Source organism: Rhipicephalus microplus, chromosome 3 (genome assembly GCF_043290135.1).
Source record: "Rhipicephalus microplus isolate Deutch F79 chromosome 3, USDA_Rmic, whole genome shotgun sequence".
NCBI classification, from domain to species: Eukaryota; Metazoa; Arthropoda; class Arachnida; order Ixodida; family Ixodidae; genus Rhipicephalus; species Rhipicephalus microplus.
The window spans coordinates 53,231,258-53,256,351 of NC_134702.1; the positions used below are offsets into that span (position 1 = coordinate 53,231,258).

General features: G+C 43.3%; 2 protein-coding genes across 4 annotated transcripts in view; both read right to left on the bottom strand.

The window, feature by feature from the left end:
• Window positions 1-1,319: 1,319 nt before the first annotated feature.
• On the bottom strand, window positions 1,320-19,987 carry LOC119174455 (vacuolar protein sorting-associated protein 37B). 2 transcript variants are annotated; one of them, XM_037425372.2, is made up of 5 exons: window positions 19,791-19,987; window positions 19,229-19,376; window positions 14,952-15,123; window positions 9,197-9,279; window positions 1,320-8,539 (listed from the first exon to the last, which is right to left on the bottom strand). In XM_037425372.2, the coding sequence occupies exons 2-5, from the start codon at window positions 19,364-19,366 to the stop codon at window positions 8,276-8,278; spliced, it is 657 nt and encodes a 218-aa protein (XP_037281269.1). In that variant the 5' UTR covers window positions 19,367-19,376; window positions 19,791-19,987; the 3' UTR covers window positions 1,320-8,275. The 2 variants fall into 2 exon arrangements, with proteins under 2 accessions (XP_037281269.1, XP_037281261.1); XM_037425364.2 differs by lacking the exon at window positions 19,791-19,987 and having other exon boundaries at window positions 19,229-19,670.
• A 1,341-nt stretch (window positions 19,988-21,328) lies between these two features.
• Window positions 21,329-25,094, bottom strand: part of Gnf1 (germ line transcription factor 1) — a 60,337-nt gene continuing 56,571 nt past the window's right edge. For both annotated transcript variants that reach the window (XM_075889570.1, XM_075889571.1), the window contains one exon: window positions 21,329-24,871. In XM_075889570.1, coding sequence (XP_075745685.1) covers window positions 24,674-24,871 — 198 coding nt within the window. In that variant the 3' untranslated portion in view covers window positions 21,329-24,673. The remainder of the gene's footprint in view (window positions 24,872-25,094) is intronic.

Here is a 25,094-nt window from a genome sequence, read left to right on the forward strand (position 1 = left end):
TTCGGTGATGCTGCACAATAAGGAGTTTGCTTTTCTAGATTATGTTTCTGATTAATCTGTTTTTTTACTGACTGTTCTTGAGTTGTCACAGTTGTACTTTTTGCCTTCACACGCGTATGTCAATATTGGTTGTCTGATTATATATTCCTCTCTTTCTAATAAATCTTTTGGTTGCGAGTAAGTGAGTGAGATTGACTGTATTTAAACATATCCTGAGGAGGCTGAGAAGGGGCCATTCAAACCCTTAATTCAATCTAGAGGCTCCGCACAGGATGGCTCTGGCAGCCGAAGGCTTGTAGCGATGTCCCAGGCCCTATGGACCGCCTGTAGTTGCTGCTTGTATTCGAGCTCTTGAGGGCTTCCTGCCAAGCCTCTTGGATATTTAGTTGTGCTGCGCTGTGCGAGAAAGCACTTGTCCTGTGTTCCTTTTGTGTTTCCTCGTGCGCTTAAACTACAATGATACCATGCATATGCGACTTGCCCAGCTTTCCATTTTGTTGCACTTTTCTCATATGTATGTACTCTAGCATATATACAACTGGTTATCAATTTGGCAAATGTCATGATAATGTATCTATTAGTAACAGTAAAATATATATAATTCAAAATTGTATTTACCAGTAAGAGTACAATATACACATTAAATTTAAAAATAGATGCTAACTCATTTTGCACATACCTCCACAACACCAAGATCAAGATTTTGATAGTAAGTTAAAATGAGTACAAAGTAGACAGCCAACATGCCCTTTTCCATTTAGTGGTTCAAGCATAGTATAAGTGTGCTATAAGGCCTGTTTACAAGCTTCAAGAAACAAAGTTTGTGAGTTCCATTGTTGTTTTCCTTTCGAGTGTGACCAATAGAAGACTGAAATTAAGGAAATGAGATTAAAATGTATGTACACAATGCCAGTACCATTGCCTGTATGCCCGACAAAAAATTTCTCAATGGAAGAATAAATAAGCGTGAAATACAAGAACAAGTGCAGTGGGATACAAACAAAAGCCTATAGGAGCAATCGCCTCTCACCGAAACACGATAGAAGCCTAATGGCACATGGTCGACCGCCTTTGAGCCACGCTCGCGAAAATAATCACAAACAGCGGCGAAGCGTGTCACCAAGTGGCCGCAATATCACGTTGACACAGCGATGCCAGTGGCTGCGTGGGAGTCCCCTGATGGCGAAAAGTCGCACTACTCTTTACTTTTGATTGAGTAAATAGACTATCCTTCAAGCTTCCTTGCCAAATACATATATTTAAGTATGTGTTTGACAATATAAACATTCATCATTACTAGTATAGTAGTAATGAGCACATTTGTGCACCAACCTTAGTAGTACTTTATTTCCATCATTCAACAGTTAGTCAGAGAAGAAACAATCGCAGCAACCATTTAGTGGTGCGCACCCGAGAAGATGCATCAATTGTCGAACAACTTCTCTTTTGGCATGCATGAAAAAGACAAGAAAACTCAATTTGGCATCGTTCAGTAAGATGAGAGCAAGACTACGGAAGTTGTGTTGCTACTATTGCGAACGCTGGAGAGGGCAGTTACATGTTAAAAATCACAAAAAATATACACTGAACAATAAAATTTCACAATATGACTCGCTTTCATTCACATTGCGTGCATTTCAGCCCAACCTTTTTGCAACCTTTTGTACTATCTTTGCATTCTTTTGAACACCTGGCTAATCGAAAATCCTGACTATGGTTGGCCCATGCATAAAATTACTTATTTTACGCATTCAGTGCTGAGGTTTGCATCTACATTCTACACAAGCAGCAACCAAATGCGATATGCTTTGAGTAAAAAATTTATCCATGTGGCCTCCCAAGCACAAGACATTGATATCTTACTGTATTCTCCGCCACACAGTTTACAAAACAGCCTCTCAAAGTACACCCGGCTGGCAAGCCAGTAGGCAGATCTTTTAATCTAAGATGATCGAAGTACGCAGATATGCACGCAGCACCATTACGCAACATAATTTCTCCAAGGTGCTGACAAAAGTTGCCTAATGCCTTTGTGCCACAAGCTAAGAGCTCAAATGAGGCATTAATGTCACTCATCCTTCCTTTCTAAGTGTTATGACGTACACACTATCAGTCAACTCGATTCAAGGAGTAGCTAGAGCTAAAGTGGCCATGCCGAACGCAAAGTTGGCAAGTCTGGTTAGGGCACAAAGTTGGCATACAAGCACATACCCCATTGAGATTAAATAAACAAATTATGGCATCAGATCACACAACAACGACCTTGTAAACAAATCATTTCAAGACTAACATCCAAAGTCCTCGCTCATGCCTGAAACGGTCAGCACACGTCCGCGGTGACAGCCTTCTTTCACTGCATAGAATCTATAAACTGCACAATCCTAGAAGCCACATGCATAGTACACAACGTAACAAGCACTTGTCGCGTGCGACAAGTGCTTATGGACTCCAAGGTAGACAATAACGAACTAGAGGAACTCAAGACGAAAGTACGATGAAGAAACCATAATGTTTCGAGTGATGTCCCTCCATATATACACACACACAAGTAAAGTGCATGTAGCAAGACAAGCAAACCGCGCACTGAATGAAAACACAAAAGTGAAACGCATGAAGAAAACAAAAGGTGGACATAAAAGTGAAGTAGATTCAACACAAAAGGTTTTGACGAAGACAGAGTTCCGCTGTTCAGTTCACAGGAGTAATGCCAGTTGTGTCAAAGCACGAAGAACTGCACAGTTTTATTTCAGTTAGGAAAACTCGACCGTATGAACGACGTTTATATGCACACAGTAAACTAACTACACTTGCTTATGCAAATTCAGTTTTAATAATAATAATAAAAGCAGCAGCCTGAACTTCTGACGATTCTTCAAAAGCGGTGAGATAAAAGCAACAAAAGTGCTAAAGCTCGCACACACACTGACACTTTCATTTCAGCTTTGCAAGGAATAGTGAAGAAAGTGCAAAAAAAGGAGGTAACAGATCATAACTGTGGAAAATAGGCAAGCGATTACACACACACACACACACCACTACATACAGGCATAGAGAACCTCTGTAAAAGAAAACTCTCGTTTCTAGGGTCGTTTACATCACCACATGCCTGAGATAAAAAACCGTTCCCTTTCTGGGGTCCACGCTAGCTTACATATTCCCCAATAAGCCTTCTTGCCAACTGGAGAGGGGTGTCCGCCGTATAACAGCTTTTTATTTAATTTATACAGGAAACACTCAACTGGTTCGTAAGTTGTTTACTTCATGACAGCTTCCCATAAACAGTCCCTAACCAGATTAGAACGTTCCGAATGAAGAAGTGCAGTACTGTAGCTCAGGAGCAGGAAATAATGTTACATAAAAAAAAAAGAACGGCAAGGTGTGGAAGAATTATATCCTTCCCCTAGGTGGCGGCCATGCAATTTTTTCAGCTAGGAATGAGGTGGCTCCATGCAGCAGCTGAAATTTTAAACAAAAAAGTGTGTGCCCACTCCTCGAGAAAGCTATGCTTTAAACGAACGAGAATTGAAGTCACGTGCACAAACATTGCTTGAGACATCACTGTGTATGGCAAGCAACTCTGGTTTGTCAGCCAATGATAAACGTGCAATGCTGCCTCTGAAAACATGCTACAAAGCAATACAGCAGAAAGAGAAAATATTAATGAAGGAAGGCTTAACGCGGAGCATGTCCCGTTCCCTCAGCTCTGGCACATGGAAGGATTCAAGTGAAGTGTGAAACTTGGGGAACACTGGCCGAGACTACCGAATAAGAAACGTTTAGAAGCTGGAACTTCGATGTCTGAGGCTGCCACATAATGATGCACGTTCCATCACGCTATACTAGTTTATGGCTTTGAAAAAAAATCTAGCTCTAATGTCATTTTTGTAAAGCGATAGGTGTAGTTGTAATTCCTGCACTAAATACAGCTCCGAAACTGTGCAACTCGAGGAATCGTGTAGCACGGGCACTCCGTTACCGTCCATTGCCGCCTGTAGAATTCCCAATGCTCTGTTTACCAATTAGTTGATGACAACAATGTTAGAGGTAAGCATGTAGGGTTTGAGACAGGTGTGGTACTTTTTGCTGTACTTTATTGACTTCTTGCATGTTACGGCAACCAAGATATGTGTCACCTACAGCGAGTTTCATCAGGTTCTTTCCCCTATTCAGACGTAGCGACGTGGAAGAACCAGTAAGAAGAGCAATCACTCGCTTAGCGATGGCCTCTTTTGAGCAGCACCGAAACCTGCAGCGCATGTCTGAAATGTCTCTCGTTATTTTGATTTTAAGTTAATTGCTGCGATTACTTCTTGGTTGTTCCTGTTATCTATATTATTTCAAACCGCATTCATTTACATGAATGCACATTTGAAAATTGCCAGCATTGTTTTAGGCCTGTGTCAGCCACTTGATGATGCGCACAATCGTGCCACGTAATATCTATAGATGGACAACAAGCTGGGTTTCTTAAGTGCTACACACTTATAATGCAAGCTCAGCCCATAGAACTGCGAGGCCCCTGCCCAGCCCTTGTGAAATAGCCATGCTAGAGGGGCGACCGCACGCTTTAGACAGCTGGGGGGAGGGGGGGGGGCAAAGTAAGCGCTATACATTGAAATAATAGAGAGGGGGGAGCGCCGCCGCTCAGGGAGGGGCACAGTCAGCCCCACACGTTGACATAATAGGCAAGGGATGCTGTGATGAACCTTCCTCGCCCCCTCCCCCTGAAGGGGAATTCTACCCACGCCTATGAACGTAAGTGTGCGTGAATGGGAAAGCCACACGGTCTGAAACACTCCAGAGATGCCTTACGTCCCCAAAGAGAGTAAGCGCTATTGGAGTTCTCTGGGAGACAAGTTCTCCGGGCGACAAACAGAAACCTCAGTAAGCAGAGCTGAGACTTTTTTTCCCGATGTTGTGACCGACTATAGTGTTATCTGGTGGGACAGCCAACAAAAAAAATTTCCACCCTACGAGTTGCCAAGGCAACTAAATGGTTATGCGTGTTGCCCTCGTATGACGGAGGGGGACACAAAGCATAGCCATAGGGAGCATTCATCCGCATGCGTTTCTTGTCCCAAAGACGTGTGTCTGACAAGATCTACTGACAGCCCTTATGCCCCCTTTAGCACAGGTTTTGCCGGAATAGTGACTGCCGCTATGCTTTGCCTATGCAAGTACAGTAGAAAAAAAAAGAAAAACACTAAGAGCGTGCGAATATTTGACATTTCGAATATTTTTCAAATAGGGTTTGCTGTTCAGTATGATTCGCACTAGAATTTTACTATTTGAACTTTCTGAAGACAAATACAGTCAATGGCAAATTGACAGTAGTCCATTCAGATTTTCATTCTGCTTCACCCCCTCTCACTGTCATAATGCCACAAAGCTGCCTTTCAGGCTCTGCTAAAATAGCAAATGTATTGACTCAAGATTCTTAAGGTTGGCTCAAACAAGGAGCTGACATATGTGGTAGATAGACAGGTGCAAAATTAATGCTGTTTTGGACCTGGAGTATGGCACAAAGTTCGAAATATCAGACACGGAAGATTTTTAGCGTCCAAAACGTCGGATGTTCTTATATATTCTCTATGAGCTACATCTGGAATTCAAGACTCAAAGGGAGCACAAGCTTGTCTACCACATCAGCTGGGCTTCCTCAAAAGATGAAAAAGGAGGAGAGGATGAGGAAATAAGATCTTTGCAATTCACGTGCCAAGTGTTTTCGGCAACACTTTGGTTGGACCAAACCATGTACATATAAGTACACTTCAGCCTCTGCATTGCCTCATTCTTGATAAGACTCTCTGCATTGCCTCATTCTTGATAAGACATCATTCGTCAGCGCTTCATCATCTTAGCCAAAAGAAACACTTCAATATTGCTATCTCATAAGAACATGCTTAGGAATCCTCTCCAGCTTTTTTTTTTCTGCAATTGCACTTCTAAGAACGTATGTACAATATTCAAATTCACTCCACACCTGAAATTTTGCTATTCACACAGTCCTAGAACACAATTTGTTTGTTTTGCTGGACCATACGACAATATGAATGATCTGTCACTAGTGTTTGTGCACTACTCTACACTGTTGTACAACCACACTGTGATACTGATCGACTGGGTGTAAGCACTACTGACATCCGCCAAATGAAAAAATGCCTCCAGTTTCATTTAGTATGTGACCAAGCTCCCAGGAACAGTGACAGCCCCTTGGTGATTCTGACGTAGTGCCTACAAGACTTGAACCCATGTTTCCAGTCTTCTACGAAACGCCTGCACTTGTTCTTGGGCTGGCAAATACAGAAGGGCACACCCTGCGTAGCCACGCTATTATGGCCTTCTAAAAAATGACGCATACAGCAAAAGCAAAAAAAAAAAAAATTTAAGTGCCCAGAGATTGATTGCTAGTATCTGCTGAAAAAAAAAAAAAAATCGTTGGCGAGAGCACACAAACAGTTTCTTTTTTGGACATGTTTCCTGGCCGTATCACCACCACAAGGTACCACCATTCCTGTTTTTGTGACGTTATCTGGTCGACCGCGTGAACCTGCACTGAGAGGAGCTAATTTCCTAAATACTATTGCTCCGCAGCTGAGGCATAGTGCAGTTCAATTTGTTTTAGCTTCTTCAGTAATGAAGTGGTTTGCAAAAATTTGTCTAGTAAAATGTTTCCCAGACAGTGCCTTAACACTTCGAGAGGGAAACCAAAATTTACAATGAAACCTGGTCAAGGGCCCTTAAACAAGGTGCCCGCACTGTTTTCAGATGTAAACACAACCTTATTACAGGTACAGTGCATAAACGAACAAAATTTTTCACTACACATTACATTCTAAAGCATGAACGTAAAGCGCAAGAAATGTCATGACCAGAGGTGTGTAAATTTCGTAGCTTTCAGTTAAAAATAGTAACTATGCATAAAAACAAACATTTTCCACATAGTTTACAAATAATTTAAAAAGCTTACATAGCATGATCAAACACATAAGTCTTTTTCAATAGTACAAACAAAGAGCCTAATCATCATTTCGCTAAAAAATGCATCATGTTGTGTAACATTGTGAGACACATGTTGACTGTGAATACCAAACGTTGTGGGAATTGAGGCTAGCCCACCTACTTTGCGCCGGCTTTATCACCTATTTATGCCGTTCTGATGTCCTAATGTGACTCCCTTTCTCGACGGTCGGTCAGCGCTGGGAGAGCGGGAGTGATGTTAACCCCTCTCACCAGGTAGCGGTAGTCGACTTTGGTGCTGCGCTGGAGTCTTCCGGAACGTCTCACACGCACGCGTCATGAGTCAGTCGAGACCTCTCTGGTCAATGAAGAGCGAGCACACATTTCTTTCCCATTTGTCGGCTCCCATTGTTTGGTGCTCGATCGGACTCCCCAAAGATGCCATGCACCTGCAGCAGACGCTTATCTTTTTTTGCCTCTTCCGAACGCTAGGCCGAAGAGTGGTGCGGTGTGTTCGCGTGTGGTCGAACTACACCGACTCGTACCTCATCAAGCCAATGCGAGCGAAGTTTGTCCTCGCTTGAGCAAGCGGTCCTTGTGGTCACAGACCGTGAGAGCATGCAGCAGTCAGTCAAAAAGGCCTGTTTCCCTCAGGAGCGTGTCACCGTGAACCCTTTTGCCCATGGAGACGTGCTCGCGGCACGCTTTGTGTTGTACTTTCGCCCGTGGCGTAGATTAGCCACGTTAGGCTTTCCCGTCGCCTTTTGCAGCTGGCGCTGTACTGCGTTCTTGGTGTTGCCGCAGGCAGCAATGTGTTGTGACTTGTTTGAGAGCAGTACTACGTACTTGCCGCACTGCCCTCAGCACCTTGGCTGTCTGAACGCATGTGTGCGGCAGCGTTAGCCATGCAAGGTGACGGTGAAAGCGGCCCAGTTGCTCACTAAGACCGAACCCACGCTAGTGGCCATACTCCTGCGGGATGCGTCTACACTACCACATGTCATGTCATTTCATATTCACTGTAGAAACAGCTGTTCACTGTTGAAACACTATTACTTCAGCAGTAGTATTCGATATGAATTCTGATTTCCTTCAGTGTTATTCAATTTGGTTTATATTACAGTTTGCACACCCCTAGAATCACGACCGACTAACAGTGAAGAAATCGTCCAAGAAATATCACATCGTTAGCAAAACCAACAATGCCAGAAACCACTAAAGACAGTGTCTTCACAAAGCAACATGCCAAAAATTGCGACCACACTTTCTCGCAGGGAAACTCAAAATTTACCCCAAAAGAATGACTCGACATGGCTCACATGAACGGCATGGGCATAGGATAGTGTGTTGTGGGGTAGGGAGGCATGGGACCCGTGGGTGGAAGAGGATAAGCAGGTGCAGGTGGCGCGGGCCGGCTTGGCACGCTGCCTCCCATGGGCCTTGGAAGGCGGCGCGTCAATAGCTCGGTCATTTTCTCCGCCTTGATGCGACGGTTGTGTGCCAGCTTGCGCGCTTCCACAAACTCTTCCAGGAACGACTCCACCGTCCGCTCGCCGTCTAGGAAGCTTGAGGCTACCTTCTGCAAAGTCGTGAAAGACGTCAAAGGATGTTTTTAGGCTAGTAGCCAGCTTGACACGGCTTACGAATGCCATCACAAAAGACTCGAAGCAAATGGGGGAGTATCGAGATGACTGAAGCAATGGATGCAACTTGTGATGTCCCGCTGCTTCTTCGACACCGTTATCCTGCCATGTGAGGTAAGTAGCAAACGGGCACTGGCTCAGTAGGATTAGTTATAACTCAGACTACGGCTTCTAGCATGCCCATGTGGTGTTGAAATATACAGGATGTTTTCACACACCGTACATGTCACAGTCACTATTTATGCCTCAAAGGTCCCTGTACTGTGAAGCAAAGCTTCGGCAAAGACAGCTGCAATGGGCTGAGCAGCAAGTGAACTATATGACAGCAAACCGTGAGTAGAGATTTGATATAATGGCTCAAGTGCAATTCTAAGGAAACAGATAAATTACCCTTATGATATCTATGCCCCTTTACTCATTGCACTAAGCTTCCCTTTGTGGCACACACACTTCACAGTGGTATATCTGGAGGCCTACACCAAGTATATCTGGAGGCCTACACTGACAGTAATTACTATAATCCACAGTAACACCTAGAAATAATTTGTTAAAAAAGGGAACTATCAGTAACAAAGAACAAGTGAGTGTCTCACCTCAGACTCTTCCTCTGCCTGAGCTGCTGAGGTCTGTAGTAGTGCCAACATTGTCTCGAGGGATGACTGGCCTCCCAATGAATCTTAAAATCAAGACAAGGTATTTAGCCTCTTCAACAAAGTGCTGTGTTACAGGAACAATTATTCAGCAGTTTCGTAGTTTCGTCATTATAAGAATGTTCACTTCACTCTTTTTTTGCCCTGCAACGATGCTAAGTTGTTTGCACGATGGAAACCACGAGCACAAGACGCTTGAGTGTACCTACCTGCTCTACCCATTGCTCGATTTGACAAGGAGCGGCTTCACAGGCCGCTAAAGCATATTTGCTCGCGTCTGTCAACACCGCCAGAACCACACAATGCCTGACCAATAAAAAATGCCAGGCCTGCGTGGAACATGCAGCACGGTCGTAGCAAAAGCAGGCAATTCTGCTTTTTCAGAGCCCGTTGTACGCTCCCTTAAAGCAATTTCATTTGCAAATGATTCACTATGCCATAAGTCATCGTAATTTTTGTCAAGTAGGGAAACAACCACTGTGCCATTATTCGTTATCGATCATTGTGCATAAAGGCGAGGTACCCGCTACGCAACTGTTGGGCATTAAGAGCACATTGTTGATGCTGTGGCTGATGAAGAATTGATGACTCAGCCTTTTGTAATGGGATGGAAGCTTTGAACAACCCACTCGTCACAAAATTCACTTTGTGCGACACCTGGTTGTTATCATACCCTTCTACCACGATTCATCACATGTTAATGTTATTCCTAGCACGGCATGATGCCAGTGTATAGGATCTTTTACAGCAAACACTGTTATGAAATTCCAACAAGGGCCAATTCTGGTGCTGTAGTTGCCCGCCACCACAGGTGTCTGTAAGCTCTACCATGCGAAATAAGACACAAACTAACTAAATAAGAAATACCGAGCACAGGAAAAAAATCTGACCAAAACTCTTTGAGTGGGAGCCCAGCACTCTTTGAAGACGAATCGTCCATTTCCACGTACAATGAACCGGCAAAATCTATTCCCATAATCTGAAAAGGATCGGAGTGACACACTCTTTCTCTAAGTAACGGCGTCGCAGGGGCGCTCGCTGCTTTGGTTCCGTATTTCGCACAGATGTTCCATTCACCTTTAACTTACTTGATGACTTCTCTGCCATGAGGTATCCAAAAGTGCTCAAAACTCCTTAGCAAAGTCACTCTATACAGGCTTCGTGTCAGGTACGGAATCACATTAACGTGTGTAATAAAGCGTTTTAGAACGGTAATGTACTAATACCACCTAGATAAGCTATAGCCACCGTAATGTTCTCCTCTCCAGCAACTACGTCACTGCTAGCGGATCAAGGTGCACTCCCGACACAAGCGGATTGATGTAGAGCCACCTAAGGGTAGGCTGACTAAACATAACTTCGTAGCAGTTCATGTTCATAGGTGGTGTTGCCGGCTACGACGGCATCTTTGACTTTGCTATTGCTATTACTTGGCTGTCCTCTCATGGCTTTGGCTATCACCTGTGAAGACTAGCAGTAACAATGCCTCCTTCATTAAGATGCCTGACGAATGGCTCGTGTTGCCAGCGGAGTCACCCTGCCTTCAGTTTCAAGCAAGTGCCGCGCAGTGGCGCTCGCGGCCGGCACTATTATCACGGCGTTTTTTACTTGTGGCCCCTAGGGGCGCATCAGTCTAGAGTTATTCGAGATTTGCAACTATACATGACTATTTCGGAGGCAATGCAAAATGTCGAGTTGTTGCACCGTCTGCCACCAGTGGCGCTGAAGACTGACACTAATTTAAAATGAAGGAGGGAAAGAATGCAGCAGCAGTTTTCGTTCTCACATGGCAGGCATCTGAATAGAGGAGGCGTTGGCAGTAACAACACAGTGAGCACATGGCGCGCTCGTGACTCGCTGGACTGGCATGATTGTGGGCGCATTTTAACCGGTGACCTGTGCCTGAGGAAGCTGTTCCATCCGCAAAGGCTTCGTTTATATCAATGACCGGATGTAGCCTCGCTTCGGAAATGCCAGGCAGTTGCTGCACCTCTAACTGTAAGTCGAACTACGGCGGTGTTCAGAGAAGTGAGTGTGTCCGCATGTACAAGTTTTCTGCGGACGAGGGACAAAGGGCAGCGTGGAAAAAGGATACCTCGTGAAAATTTCGAGCCGACGAAGCACACAGTGGTAAGCATTGCTTTTCGTTCCGCTTTTGAAAAAGCTTGTGCTAAACTTACGTGCCTACTGTTGCAATTTTTCTGTAACCTACATGAGAGAGCAGAGCTTTATTTTCAATTATTGCACCGCTTGCCAAGTTCTCGTTCCCATAGCTAGCCGCATTTTTTTGCCTGTCCTGTAAACATAACTGACCCTGTTTCACTTGTTTCTCAGGTGTGTGAAAAACATTTTCAGATGAATGACTTCGCCAGGGTTGCAACGTACACAGACGTAAAGACTGAAAAAGTTGAAGCGCTGCTGGAGCGTGTTCGCCTCAAGCAAACTGCTGTCCCCAGTATTTTCTCTGGTTGCCCGAAATACATACCTTAGCCAACACCAACGCGGTAAGCTCCAGCAGAAAAGAAAGCTCGACTCGATGCAGCATCGCTTTGAAAAGCAATAGAGCTGTCCGTTGCGCAAGAAGACAAAGATCCCCAGAACAAAATTTGCAGTTTCGAGCAACTTCATCATGCCTTTCCAAGGCTAATAAAGACTTTCAAACTTCTGGACTATGATCTCCACAGAGTCATGGGTTTTGTTTCTTGACCTCTCCCTCAACTATGCTCCAGAAGTGGGTTCGTCAGTGGGTGTGTTAGAGGAGCTGTCTGTTCAGGTGTTCTTTGAAGGGTCCCGCCTTCACAATCTTGCGGATGTGCGTGTGCCATCAGAATTGAAGGATTTAAGAGAGCTCGACTGAGTGCTGGAATCTGTGGAAAAGCTGCAAAGTTTTTGTGCAGACAGTGAAAAGGAAAAGGAACACCAGGTACTTTCAACAGTGCTGATGCTCCTGGATGAAATGAGCAAGTAATATGAGCTCCAAGAACGCCATGCATGCAACCTACAGGTACTCGACTTTGTGAGAAGCCAAGTCGAGCTGGTATTGAAAAATGTGCCGCAATATCCTCCAGATGTGCTTGTGCTCCAAGGTCTGCTTTAAACCATTTCTCCACATGCGTACAGATTTATCAGAAGTTCTCATAAAGTTAAGCTGCCACACTCAGACACCATTCGACGCTTATGCTCGTCATACTACTTGAATCCAGCTTTTGAGCAGCAAGATTTTTGTTTTTTGCATTATGCTAAAACTGTATTGCAAGCAATGGCCAAGCATGAACGCATTGTGACATTACTGATGAATGAGATTATCTTCAAACCTACTTTGAATACAAGGCAAGCTTTGTTAAAGGTGCCGCAGCAGTTAACTCTATTCCTGCCAAAACTGCATATTTGTTCATGTGGCAAAGCCTTTTGTTGAGCAACAAGGATGTGGTTTCATTTTACCAGTCGCACAGATCGATGCAAAAGCATTGCATAAATTTTTGCTCACGCTCAACGTTGACCTTGTATCGCTCGAATTCAAGATACTATCAAGTGTTTCTGACAACAATGATGTAAACAGAAAAGCCATGGCATTTTTCGCTAGCCCCCCTAAAACCAGTATTGTTTACCAACATCCAGCTGATTCCTCTCGTCCACTGTTCTTTATTTTAGACCCTGTGCACCTTCTGAAGTCGATAAGAAACAACTGGATAAACCAGAGAAACAGTGAAAAGTGCATGTATTACCCTGATCCCAACAGCAATGACCTAAATCCACCTATTTCCATGGCATCATTTAAGTCTTTTGCTGATTTAAACGACATTGAGCAGAACAACCCTTTAAAGCTAGCACCAACACTCTCACTTAAAGCAATAAACCCCTCAAGTATGGAACATCAGAACGTAAATCTCGCTCTCCAAATATTTAATGAATTAACAATTGCCGCATTACAGTGCTCAGCAGTTCAACATGCCAACGAAACAGCAGATTTTATTAACACTATTTTGACATGGTGGCGAATCGTAAATCTGAAAACTCCCAGAAAAGGTGAACGCTTGTCTGATCAGATGCAGTGTCCGATTGTGTCAACAACATGTCCACAGTTGGAATTTTTGAAAAAAATACCACAGTGGCTAGACTATTGGACTAGCCTCAAGCACGACGCAGGTCACCTAACGAAAGAGATGCACTTGGCTTTTGGCCACACAAGCCATGCTTTGTATGAGATCTCACTGTACTGCCTTGAAGAGCTAAAATTTCGGCATGTGCCCCTAGGAAAGTTTCAGACGGATGGCCTGGAGGACAGATTTGGGAAGTACCGCCAGCTATCTGGTCCTCAAAACCACATCTCGATTAGGCAGATCTATGAATCTGAGAACAAGCTCAGGCTTCAAAAAATACTGGACCTGAACGTTGTCGCAGAGCCAGTCCTTGCCATTACTGTTGATTCACTTTGTGGGCAGTTCAGCATTGCAGTGACTGATGCTGATGTCACAAAAAAAAAAAAAAAAGATCATCAGTGATTCTCGCTGTAACGTATGTTGCTGGGTATTGTGGGCATGCGACACTGAAGAAGCTCTCGTGTGTGTCGTGCAAAGAAAACCTTATAGTACTGGAGGACACCAGTTTGGATCGTGAAGACACACTGCTCATTGCAGGTATTACAAGAGGAGGATTCAAGTTTGATTGATTGATATGTGGGGTTTTACGTCCCAAAACCTTGATATGATTATGAAAGACGGCGTAGTGGAGGGCTACGGAAATTTCGACCACCTGGTGTTCTTTAACATGCACCCAAATCTGAGCACATGGGCTTACAACATTTCCGCCTCCATCGGAAATGAAGCCACCGCAGCTGGGATTCGATCCCGCGACCCAGAGAAACAAATGGATTTGTTGCATCAAAGCTGAGGAGAAAAAAGAAGCAAGAATGCTAAGTTTGCCGTTCAGTGAAGCAATCGACAAAGGTTTGAGGCTTCTTATGCCTGAATGAGCTTGAAAACAATGTGTCGTTCTCACAAAGATTACCTCAATTAGTTGGGACATCTTAAACAATAACAGCTGGCACAAAAGAGGTGATATCTTCGAAAAAACAGCTGCTCTGATATCCAGGCGAGAAAACCCGGTGCGGTGAAGCTGACTTTCAGGCCGATCTCTTGTACGTGACGTCACGGAAGCGTGCAGTGGCCTTGAGCTTATTCTAGGTGGTGTTGAATGTATCAACCAGGTGTCGCCCAATGCTAATAGCATAACAAGTGTGTCGGGGAAGACTCCAATTCATTACAAAAGCCTCAAGCATAATTCTTCATCTTCGTCAGCCACAGCATCAACAAGGTGCACATAATGCCTCACAAATGTGTAGCGGGTACCACACTTTTTCAAAGATTGACAAATAATGGCATATTGGATGCTTCTCCACTACACAAAAAGTATGATCATTGATGACATAGTTTCAAGCACCAGCACAGCTCTGTTGTAGATTACTCGACTGGCACAGAAGGCCCACGTTGAAATTCTATCGAATCTTGGACATAATTTCCTGGTTTGCCGTGATAGCAGTTACCGATGGTGGCAGTGGCCCACAATGCCATCAAGTTGTTGGCTCTTGTGAGCTCGTAACGGCTTTCAGTACTAAAATATTCTGTACACAAAGAACTGACAGAAGCAACTTTCAAGCAAACATTGGTCTCGTTTCGTAACGACCATTGATGAGACTAACCGAGCGTTTTCTTGTTCTGCTCCACTTCGTTCATCAGCTCTTGCGCCTGTTCGTACAGCTCCTTCAGCTGCTGACGCGACTGCCTTAGCTTGGGCTCCCTGGACAGGTTGAAGTCAGCGAGGCTCTTGTTGCTCGCCAGGAGCATCTCGCGTTCATTCTCGGCGTTCTTCACCTATCACGACGACACAGCAGTACAATGACAAAACTGTAAATCTGCAATTGTCACATTACATGCTGTTGCAAACAAGTCAGACACATGACACATAGAATTACTTTGCAGACAGTGCTAACACAGAAAACTCTCGTGCTAGTCTGTACAACCTTGCAGTCACTAAAACGTCACACCGGGCTGGCTACATGTGGTACCCGGCCCTACTGTGGCCTTTAATACATTGATGAGACAAAACGTGGAAACATTACAAGCCCTCACTTGCAGATGCTAAGCTAACCATGAAACGGTTAGCTTGGCAACCAACTGCATGTATGTTGTGGCTGTTTCAATTCAGTGAGCAAACAGTACTAAATACTAATTATAATAATTTCTGTGATTTTACATGCCAAACCCACGATATGATTATGAGGCATACCGTAATGGAGGGCTCTGAAATTTCAACAACTATGGGTTCCTTAATGGTACTGACAGTGCACAGTACGAGGGTCTCTGGTATTCTGCCTCCACTGAAATGTGACCACCGTGGCCAGGATTGAACGTGCATTGTTTGGGTCATCAGACAAGCACCGTAACGCCTGAGCCACCGCAGCAGTGCAGAACTTGATCAAACATGATTACTGCCAGGTGTGCTGCAATTATCACATCTCGTGTCTGATAAGCTGAACACTGATTTGGCTTTTGGTGCTGCGAATACCCTCATGGAAAACAAATTGGCGCAGTAGGAATATGGCGTGATGTGTAACTTTCATGTGTAATCCCCAAGGTCCATAGCGGTTTGTTCATCAAATGGTGTGCAGGTAGTTCTAAAGAACAAGAAATCTATATCATGATTTGGTGAAGATGGTATCCTTATTCCATAAACTTTCCCAGACAAAGAGTGATCCAAAGCGATCTCGATTTGGGGCTGGTGGTTTTACATGAATATACTCTACATCACATTCCATTGAATATCTACAATGAATCTGCAGTGTTTCACAGCTCATGTTTAGAAGGCATGGTTGTTTGGCTCCGGGGTTCTTTAGAATTATCATTTGTTGTTGCTGCCATTCACTTTGCTGCCCGGATTATGATTACTCTCATGATGCATTGATTGATACGTCCTAAAACCACCATTTGATTATGAGAGACGCTATTCTCATTATGCAGGACATGATCAGAAAAGTATTCAAGTAACCACTCTTGCTTGACCTTAGTTATACCTTGTGTGAGAGTCGTGTAAATTTTTTTATATGCATTGTGAGCAGTGACGGAAGCAACATTTTGATTTTTGGAGCAGATTCTGGAGCAGGCAAAATGGTGCTTAGGAGTAGCCTTGAATGTTTTTGAAGCAGAAAAAATTCTAGCCTGGAGCAGCTACTGGCATTTTTGCTGCAGATAGCAAATTATTCCAAATGACTCATGAAGTTTATAGCATCATTTAGGTCTCTTATATATATTATTATTATTTAAATAAGACATATTGTGAATACAATATTCACTAAAAATGGCAAAGATCATAATTAAGAATAAGGATGGTTTTTTAATACCAATTAAGTGTCATTTGCATATCTTAAGTACCCAGCATTGAAATTTTAAAATTTCATTTTAATGAAATGAATTATTCTTTAAAATGCTTGTTCTTGAGACATAAACGAGGTCAAAGCTGACGAACATGCTAAAAGTAATCAGTCACATATCGAAGTTGTCACAGCAGCGGCTAGTACGGCAAAGAATTCTCGCACGCACTTCAGCAAAATAGTCTGCTTGTAAGGTACAGACACACAACTATATCACATATATATATATATAAAGTGCGAGTACCTGTAGCATTGTCAATATTCTAGTATACAGCTACTATAAAAGCTGTTTACTAGATGACAGTATACAATTTGTTTTTGTTTTCATGTAGGCTCACTGGATGGCCACATGGTCCAGCTTGATTGTTTTTAGTTTCCACCACGCCGTTTCGGAGCAGGCCCGGACAAGTTACTAATAAATATTGCATTTTGGAGCAGCATGGAACAGCATTTCTCTTTTGCAACATTTTGGAGCGATAGGAGCAGCGCTTCCATCACTGTGTGAGTGTTACTCATATGCAGAAATATTGGAACTGTTTTGTTGACGCTGTTTGACAAAAATGCATTTTCTTTATATGTGGCTGTAATGGCATTTAAGTACAATGTAAAATGTAACAATGTATACCCAAAAACCTTACCTCATAGCACTGCACATAAAAAACACAACATTGAGAGTGGGCTATCTGCAGCAGAGGTTAGACATACATATTAACTGTTGCTACCAATGGATAAATGCTGGTACTGAAAGCACATCCACCACTGAAGGTCAAACCCCATATGCACGAAAATGTACGCGACAGTGACGAGACATAGATTGCCTTCGTGAAAGCAACCGCTTGCACGGACAAACTCCATTCACGCGACTGCTTCGGCGATAGATCTCCACTGCTGCTGGCATGAGGGCGTTTACTTGTACCAAAAGTGGTGCACCGTCTGCAGCATGCAATGTAAAATACGATGCTTTTTTTTTCCACAATGGTACATAAAATGTTTATTGTCTTATCCGTTTCGAACCCATCAGCGCTGCTACGTGCCACCAGCCCGCATCAGAGATGGCACGAAACTTGTAGTTCCTGGGTTAGAGGAATTAATGAATGAATGAATGTTTATTTCCTGTCTCTCAGGTCTCATAATGAACATTTATGTTCAATTACGTGAAAGTTGCACTCGTCACCGTTGGCCGTGTTGCTGGTGCACAATGATAAGCAAGTGGCAACAATCAACAGCATATGTCACAGATGCACAACCTGTTTCAGTATTTTGCTATCGGCTGCTGGAGCACAGTACTCCACGGACAATAGGTAACAGATTTCAAATCTGAAAATGTGAGCGATTGCACAATATTGACCCCACGACACGTCGTCCGAATAGCCTATTTCATCGCTCGTAGCATGCACTCTCGTGCATATGAGGTTTGGCTTCACACATAGGACATCATGAATTTGCATGAATATTCTGTAATGGTTAATTAACTATCCTGTATACCTGCTTCACTGCTTCACCTGCTAATTAACTGCCCTGTATACATGCTTCACAATGCAACATGAAACGTTGCAGTAATGATGTGTGGTACAAGCGTCCATTGCCAACGGGCGTCAGAATATATCATAATGGCTCCGTCGTTGAAAGCCACTACCCTCTACAAAAGGCAAACACGCTATTGCACCTAATGCCTTAAGGCCATGTAGTGGGTGCATAGCAAATGCGAAAAGGTATCATGCACTGAATGTTTGAAGTACGCATTAGGAACAGAATGTCGCTATCGTGTTCGAATCCCTAAGGCAAAGCCTTAGTGTCCCCTAATTTTTGTATGCTGAATTTTAAGCTGAAACAGCAAAAAAAAAAAAAAAATACAGCTAGTACACTTGGTAAATGTTCTTTGTCATTTCTTTGCATTGCCTGCACCGTCTCCTATGTTCTACTTGGTAACGCCTCACAAGTGGCCTACAACAGCCGCAGCTAACACATGAAACAGTGTACATATTTCTATGAAGATTTGACTTCAAACGTCGATGCTAACTTGGCATGTGACCAAAGTATAATCTAGTGCATGGACGATCGTCTGATTTGTATAGCGCGAAAATTAGCTCATGCAGTGACAAGACAACAAAGTTTCTGTGGATATTAACAAACCAAAACTAAAATAAACACGGTTGGTGAATTATAAACAGAAGTTTCAGCAAGGAGAATAACCAAAGGAACATTTTATTCCGTTGTCGATCTCACCACTTCGGTGTGGTCACACATATTTCAATAGCAACACATTGCTTTTAAATACACGTGGATTCAATGATATGACGATCCCCAGCACGAGCATAAGAATGTTTGCCGTCATGAACGACAGCTCATCTGAGTGTCAAACCAGTGAAAACGTTGTACGTCTTCAACACACTGCGACACGGTTGCGCGAAGGGCACCCTAGCTCTCTAAACAGAAACCTAGACATCCTAGTGCAGTTTTGCACAAAGCAAACATCAGTGAGGTATGATTGCACACGCGGACGCAAGCTTCGAATACAAGCACGCACTCGCAATCGGCACGCAACACACCTGTTGGAGGTCCTTGACCATGCTGTCGACACGGTCGTCATCGTTTAGTAGTTTCTGCAGCTCCTCGGTGTTGAGGTGCTGGAATAATCCCAGGGCAGCCGTGTAGTCCGGGTTTACGTCGCTCACGTAGTAAGGCATGTCGACCAACCTGCGTGCAGCAGGAACGGGAGGTGGAGGTCGCTTATGACGAGGCATATTCAGTGTATACTACGCGGCCAGCATTGAACGACAGCTCGTCTGTTATAAACGTCTGCCCGACACAGAAAGCTCACACTGGGACGAAACGCAGGCGGGACGGGGGGGAAGGTTATCGCATCGCTTGCACCGCCGTGACGCGCACGCCGGAGCTCCTATGGCAACAGCCAATCGGAACCGCGTCGGGCCTACTTTATGCATGACGTTACGTGAAATTACAGGAAGATGACGAAGCTCGCGGGCGTGTCAAGAGCCCCCGGGCCCTTTCTTTCCCAGTGCCACACAAACTTCGGTTGTCCGCCGACGAACGGACATTTCGCGGCATTGCAACAGCACGGTTCGCAATTGAAGAGGTAATGTGAATTACCTGTGGTCCCGGACGTCTTCACGTTGTTAGCTCGCACTTGACATTTCCGCCGAATAACAGATTGAGTGAAGGAGAGGAATGTAAACAAATGGAGCAGAAAAAAGTCACTTCTAAATTGGAAGCAGCAGAAGGTGCGACCACAGCACACCGCGAGACAGCAACCGCAAGTACAGTGGCTGTACCGCAAGTAACAACAAATGTCCTCCAATGTTGCTGGGTCTTCATAACCACTCCACCGCTTTCAGAAAGCGAAACCATACCATATTCTCTAAGTTTCGGTATAGTGTACTAGAATATACACTATAGTTGCGGCATTTTAGCTGCGGGAATCGGCGCAGTATTGTCGAAATCATTGCACCACTATGTATCGGCCGTTCGTTTTGTGCAAAAGAAAAAAAGGGTAGTCTATCTTTATTTTCACTCTTACCGGCGCCGTGGAAGCAGTGTCCGTCCGTGCGTTTTGAAGGCGATTCGGGTCGCGTTTATTCCGCCCGTGCGTTTACTCCATTTTACAGCTACACAAGCATCGATGCTGCACAAGCATGCGATGCATGTGATGGTACTTGGAGCACGTGTTAAATAAAAAAAGGTGAAATAGGCGTGAAACAGAAAGGAGGGCGATTGCCTTAGTCAAGAATTAATGTTCTTCGCTTTACCAAGGAGTCACAAATTGAAATCTCGAGTAAACAAAAACGTAAGCATAGTTAAGAACTTCAATGCAATTTTATCAGCCTCTTACAGAGGCGTACTAGAAGCACTTCGCCGTAAGAAGCCGATACACTGCACGCAGCTGTGTCGTTCACTGCAGCTCGCTGCCACTCAGTATGCCGCATATGGCCCCCTTCCTTCTCCAACCCGAATTAGAATCAAATATGGACACCTGACAATAGTAAGAGGCAAACGCAAATTACAGGGTTTAATAGTAAGAGGCAAATGCAAATTACAGGGTGAGAAAGCTAAACAGTGACTAAAAAAACACAATAGGCTAAAGACCTGCATTCGTAGACCTCTTGGCACAACTTTCAAACCGTTGGGGACATAACACCCCATTTGATGCCAGCAAGCATGCCTTCACAAGTGGAGACAATGAGCAAAAAGCATGACTAGAATTTCACACTCACAGAATTTAGTCGTCACTCATGGTCGCCACACCTCATTTCTACCTCTCCAAGAAGCGAGGTCAGCACATGTGCTGACGTATTGACAATGTGCATTTCCCTAAGACCTACCTCAAGCAACGCTTTAATGCTACAGCAGTAAATCCAAAGTTCAGCGTACTGGTACGTCACCAACTCGTTCACGCAGATGCGCAACATTCTTTCAGCCCCAAGTTTTTAAAACAAATTAATATTCTGTGTTGATTGCAGACCAGTGCTGTCTTCAAGAAAGAAAAAGCAGATGACTTTAACACCCCGCTTCGTCCACGTGTGTTAAAGCATTATTGCACTTTTGCTTACAACCACAAATATATCAACACCGTCACTGTGAAAGCAGCAAGATGGAGGAAAAAAATTCACCCTAACTCTTTAAAAGCAGAAGAGGTTTCAAAGCAGTCATTTATTAGCAATTCAACAAACTATTGCAGCACAAAAAACAAATAACTTCAGAGGTGTACACGAACTGTGCTCCGAAGCACTTCACAAATGTCATGAAACAAGGAAAATGAGTACAGGCAGAAAAGTTGTGTAGATACACTTTTTATGAAACAACTTGCTTACACACAATTGAGTTTAATGCTCCCATGGACAGATCATAATGAGCAGTAAGGGTGTGCATTAAGTGCATGTTATGGGGACATGGTATTTGTGTGAATAAATGAAAACAAACCTCACATTAATGGCCTGAAATTCTTCAACTCTGCTTCAACGACCCCTTAAAAAACAAAGCATTCCCAAATAACATACACCAACATTTTCTACACACGTGCCTACAATGAGAAGCAATTAAACCACTATTTCCAAGGCAAAAGATGTTTCTTAGTGCATCAAGGACTCATTGCCTAATAATGAAAACATACCGTATGCAGTGGTACAACACTCAAATAATCGAGGTTGGCATATAATAGTGCACATCTAACATATTTGGAAAGTGTGGGCTTCGTATCCACAAGTTAAACGTTATTTGATGCACCCACATCCAGAGCAGCCTCAACAAATGCAGAAAATTAGCATTTACCGCTAAATGCTAGTCAAACCAGGTGTAACACGAGTGGACACATGAAACATTATTTCACGCTTACCACCCAACAGGAAACAAAGACAACTGCCCACACGTTTTGAGGAAACGCTTGTGAAATTACGAACTATTTGTTTGTACGGAGGGCAAGCATTCGACATGTTTACAATCTGCTGTAATATATTACTGCGTGATGCCGATAGCTTGTTACAAGACCAGATAAGTAAATCAGTTTCAAAGATTTGCATGAAGAGCCCGCCTGTTGATATCCAATGCCAGCCCTCACATGCTGCCTGCACAGTTCTAGTGACGCTGCGAAACACTACCTGCGAGACATCTACAACAGTGAAAATGTAATTAGCATTAATAGCATAGCACCTCAGCATAATTATAATGACCATAAAGCAATAATTTAAAACTCGCATTGAAATAGGCCGTGGCTTAACCAGCTTGCACATCCATAATGTCTAGTTGAAACATGGCATTTCTGTAAACACATAACTTTTCTAGATGTCTGATATGACTATTACTCTTGAAACAGTTCAACTTGTGCTACATTATTGTTGTATCGTGATGCAACAAGACTGCTCCAACAGTACTACACCACGGTGCGACAGCTTTTTCAACATCTTTTGCAAGCTCTGCTGCTTATATATAATAAAACACTCTTCCAAAACAGAGTTCTTGATTTTACTGCTGCTCTTGTATATATGACAGCGTTTCAGTCACCTACACTTCATACACTGGCCCATAGAAATACAGTCAGCAATATTTTGCCCGAGTCTATACCGATTCCTTTTGCTGTCTTAGGGATTTTTCGTCATTTGTCTATGCATCTGCGACAAAACAACTTCACCACATGATCTCATCCACATATTTGCTCTGTCAGGTGCTTGATGAAAACACTTAACCAAAAACAGCACTCAAGTAGAGTCAAATTTATAGTTATAACAGAGAGTAGGTTTGTTTTATCTTAAAATTAATGACTAAGATACATCAGTTACACCACTGAGGTTGTTTTTCCTTCATTTAGTTTGCTATAACTGACAGTGTGTTATATGTATCCACATCCGTTATATCAGGGCTTACCTGTTATATATTCAATGATCATATAACAAAAGGGCTTGGGGGGATCCTAGGAAGAGATGAAGTAAAGGCATTCAACAGTATGATCAATTATCAATGGGACTAAACTGGCTAGACATCCACAATGTCACGAGGTTAGATCTGAATAATCAGCATACATTTATTACATGCGCTAATAATCAAGACTGGAGCCCACAGTACTATAATGAGCAGAGTCCGGAATCCTAGCAAAAACGTTACAAAAGTATGATCTCAGTGCCATTGTATGATATGATTAGTATTATATATACAATGTGCGACGGAGATGTGATCACAATTAGTTGTGCACATTCATACATTATCACTAGCAAAGAGATAGCTTACCCAATCATTCATCCTAGCGGTGTACTTGTTGATGTTATATAGTACAGAATTAACATGCATTCATGTCGTGTGGTGAGCTAATTACTGATGTGATTTAGTACTGAAATAACATGCATACTGCTTCACTTCCATGCCAAAGCAAAGGAAAGAACACTGTAACATAATGTAGACACACAGAGATTTACAAAGATACACTGGGTCGAGACACGGAGAGCACAAAAGAAAGAACAGGACACTGTGCAAAAGAAAATACTCAGCAATCGGAAGTTTGATTGCTGGTGAAAGATGCCACTACAAACAGACGGCAACTTAACATTCATAAAGCTTTAATGTTTAAAGATTCAGTCCCCATCTCCTTCTGCACACTCACAAAGTGCAGCAGCCCAACTGCTTTTAAGTGCAAGCCATGTGTAGCATAACTGGACAACTCGTTGAGTCTTTTAGACATTCAGGCACAATCTCAACTTTTGTTGGAACCACGAAAGTGAAAATGAACTTTGCTGTTTCAGTGAGCGTGATATGTACTGCGAATGTCGCAAACACACCGTATGGAGCTTTTCGTTGGCAGACAACGCGGCTTTCCATGGCTTCAATGTAACAACTTTGCAAGGCCCTGAACACTTTTCGAACAAGCTTGAATTTGCCTTAACAATCAAGTGGTGATCGAACGTCAGCTTCATTCAACTAGGACATTATCTGTTATTTGCGTGACTCGAGTCTGCATCCACATCACCTAAATATAAAAAGACATGAGAGTCCTTTTCCTGCTAGCTGTGAACGTCGGCTCTCTATTACCTGTGTGCAATCTCAAGTAACAAAACAAAAAGAAGCGCACAGAAAATCACACATCGCACAGTAAAAAATTGTCATTATCAACATTTACATTTCAAAGCAACCCCCCCCCCCCCCCTACACATACACACACACACACACAGGTCAACAATTTATGATCAACAAGCCTCGACTACTGCCTTAAAGGCACAAATTTCGCACATATGAATTATGAATATCAATGCCAACAACACAAGCTCTTTCAAAAAGCAACATGTCTAATGAACACTGCAGTGGAACGCTTATTCTGAATGCAGAAAGGAGAGAATATGAGGTAGCAGTATCATTTCAAGTGTGAGGAAGTGTGAGGCTCCAAACAATTTTATCACACAGCATTCCACACGATCGCTTACCAATAGCAAACAAGTTGCGAACACAGGGCAGTCAAACCACAGCGTGCAACCAAATTTGGAAAACGAGATGGCAATCTACTCGTAATCGACAAGTGTTGGGTCGGGCTCCTCATCCTCTTCCTCTTCTTCAGCATTTTCCTCATCGTCCTGCGATGCAGCCAGTTTCTCGGATTTTCCAGCACCTTTCTTTGCCTTCTTTTTGACGAAGTCGCCGGTGGAATAAGGGGTCATAAAGGCTTCCTTATTCAGGGTACGTGTCAGAGCAGCTTTTACCTACAAAACAATAGCAACAAAGAAAAATGGTGAGGGGCCATAGATGCCAGTCGTAGCAGCAAAACAAAAGATCTTTGGATTTAACATTAAAAGCGATATGAGAGCTATGCGGGACATCGTGGGGTGCTATTTGTGGGGCTTCAGAATAATTTCAACCACTAGGCACTCTTTAATTGCATAAAGTACAGTTGAAGCTTAGCAATACAAGTTCCACGGTCCACAT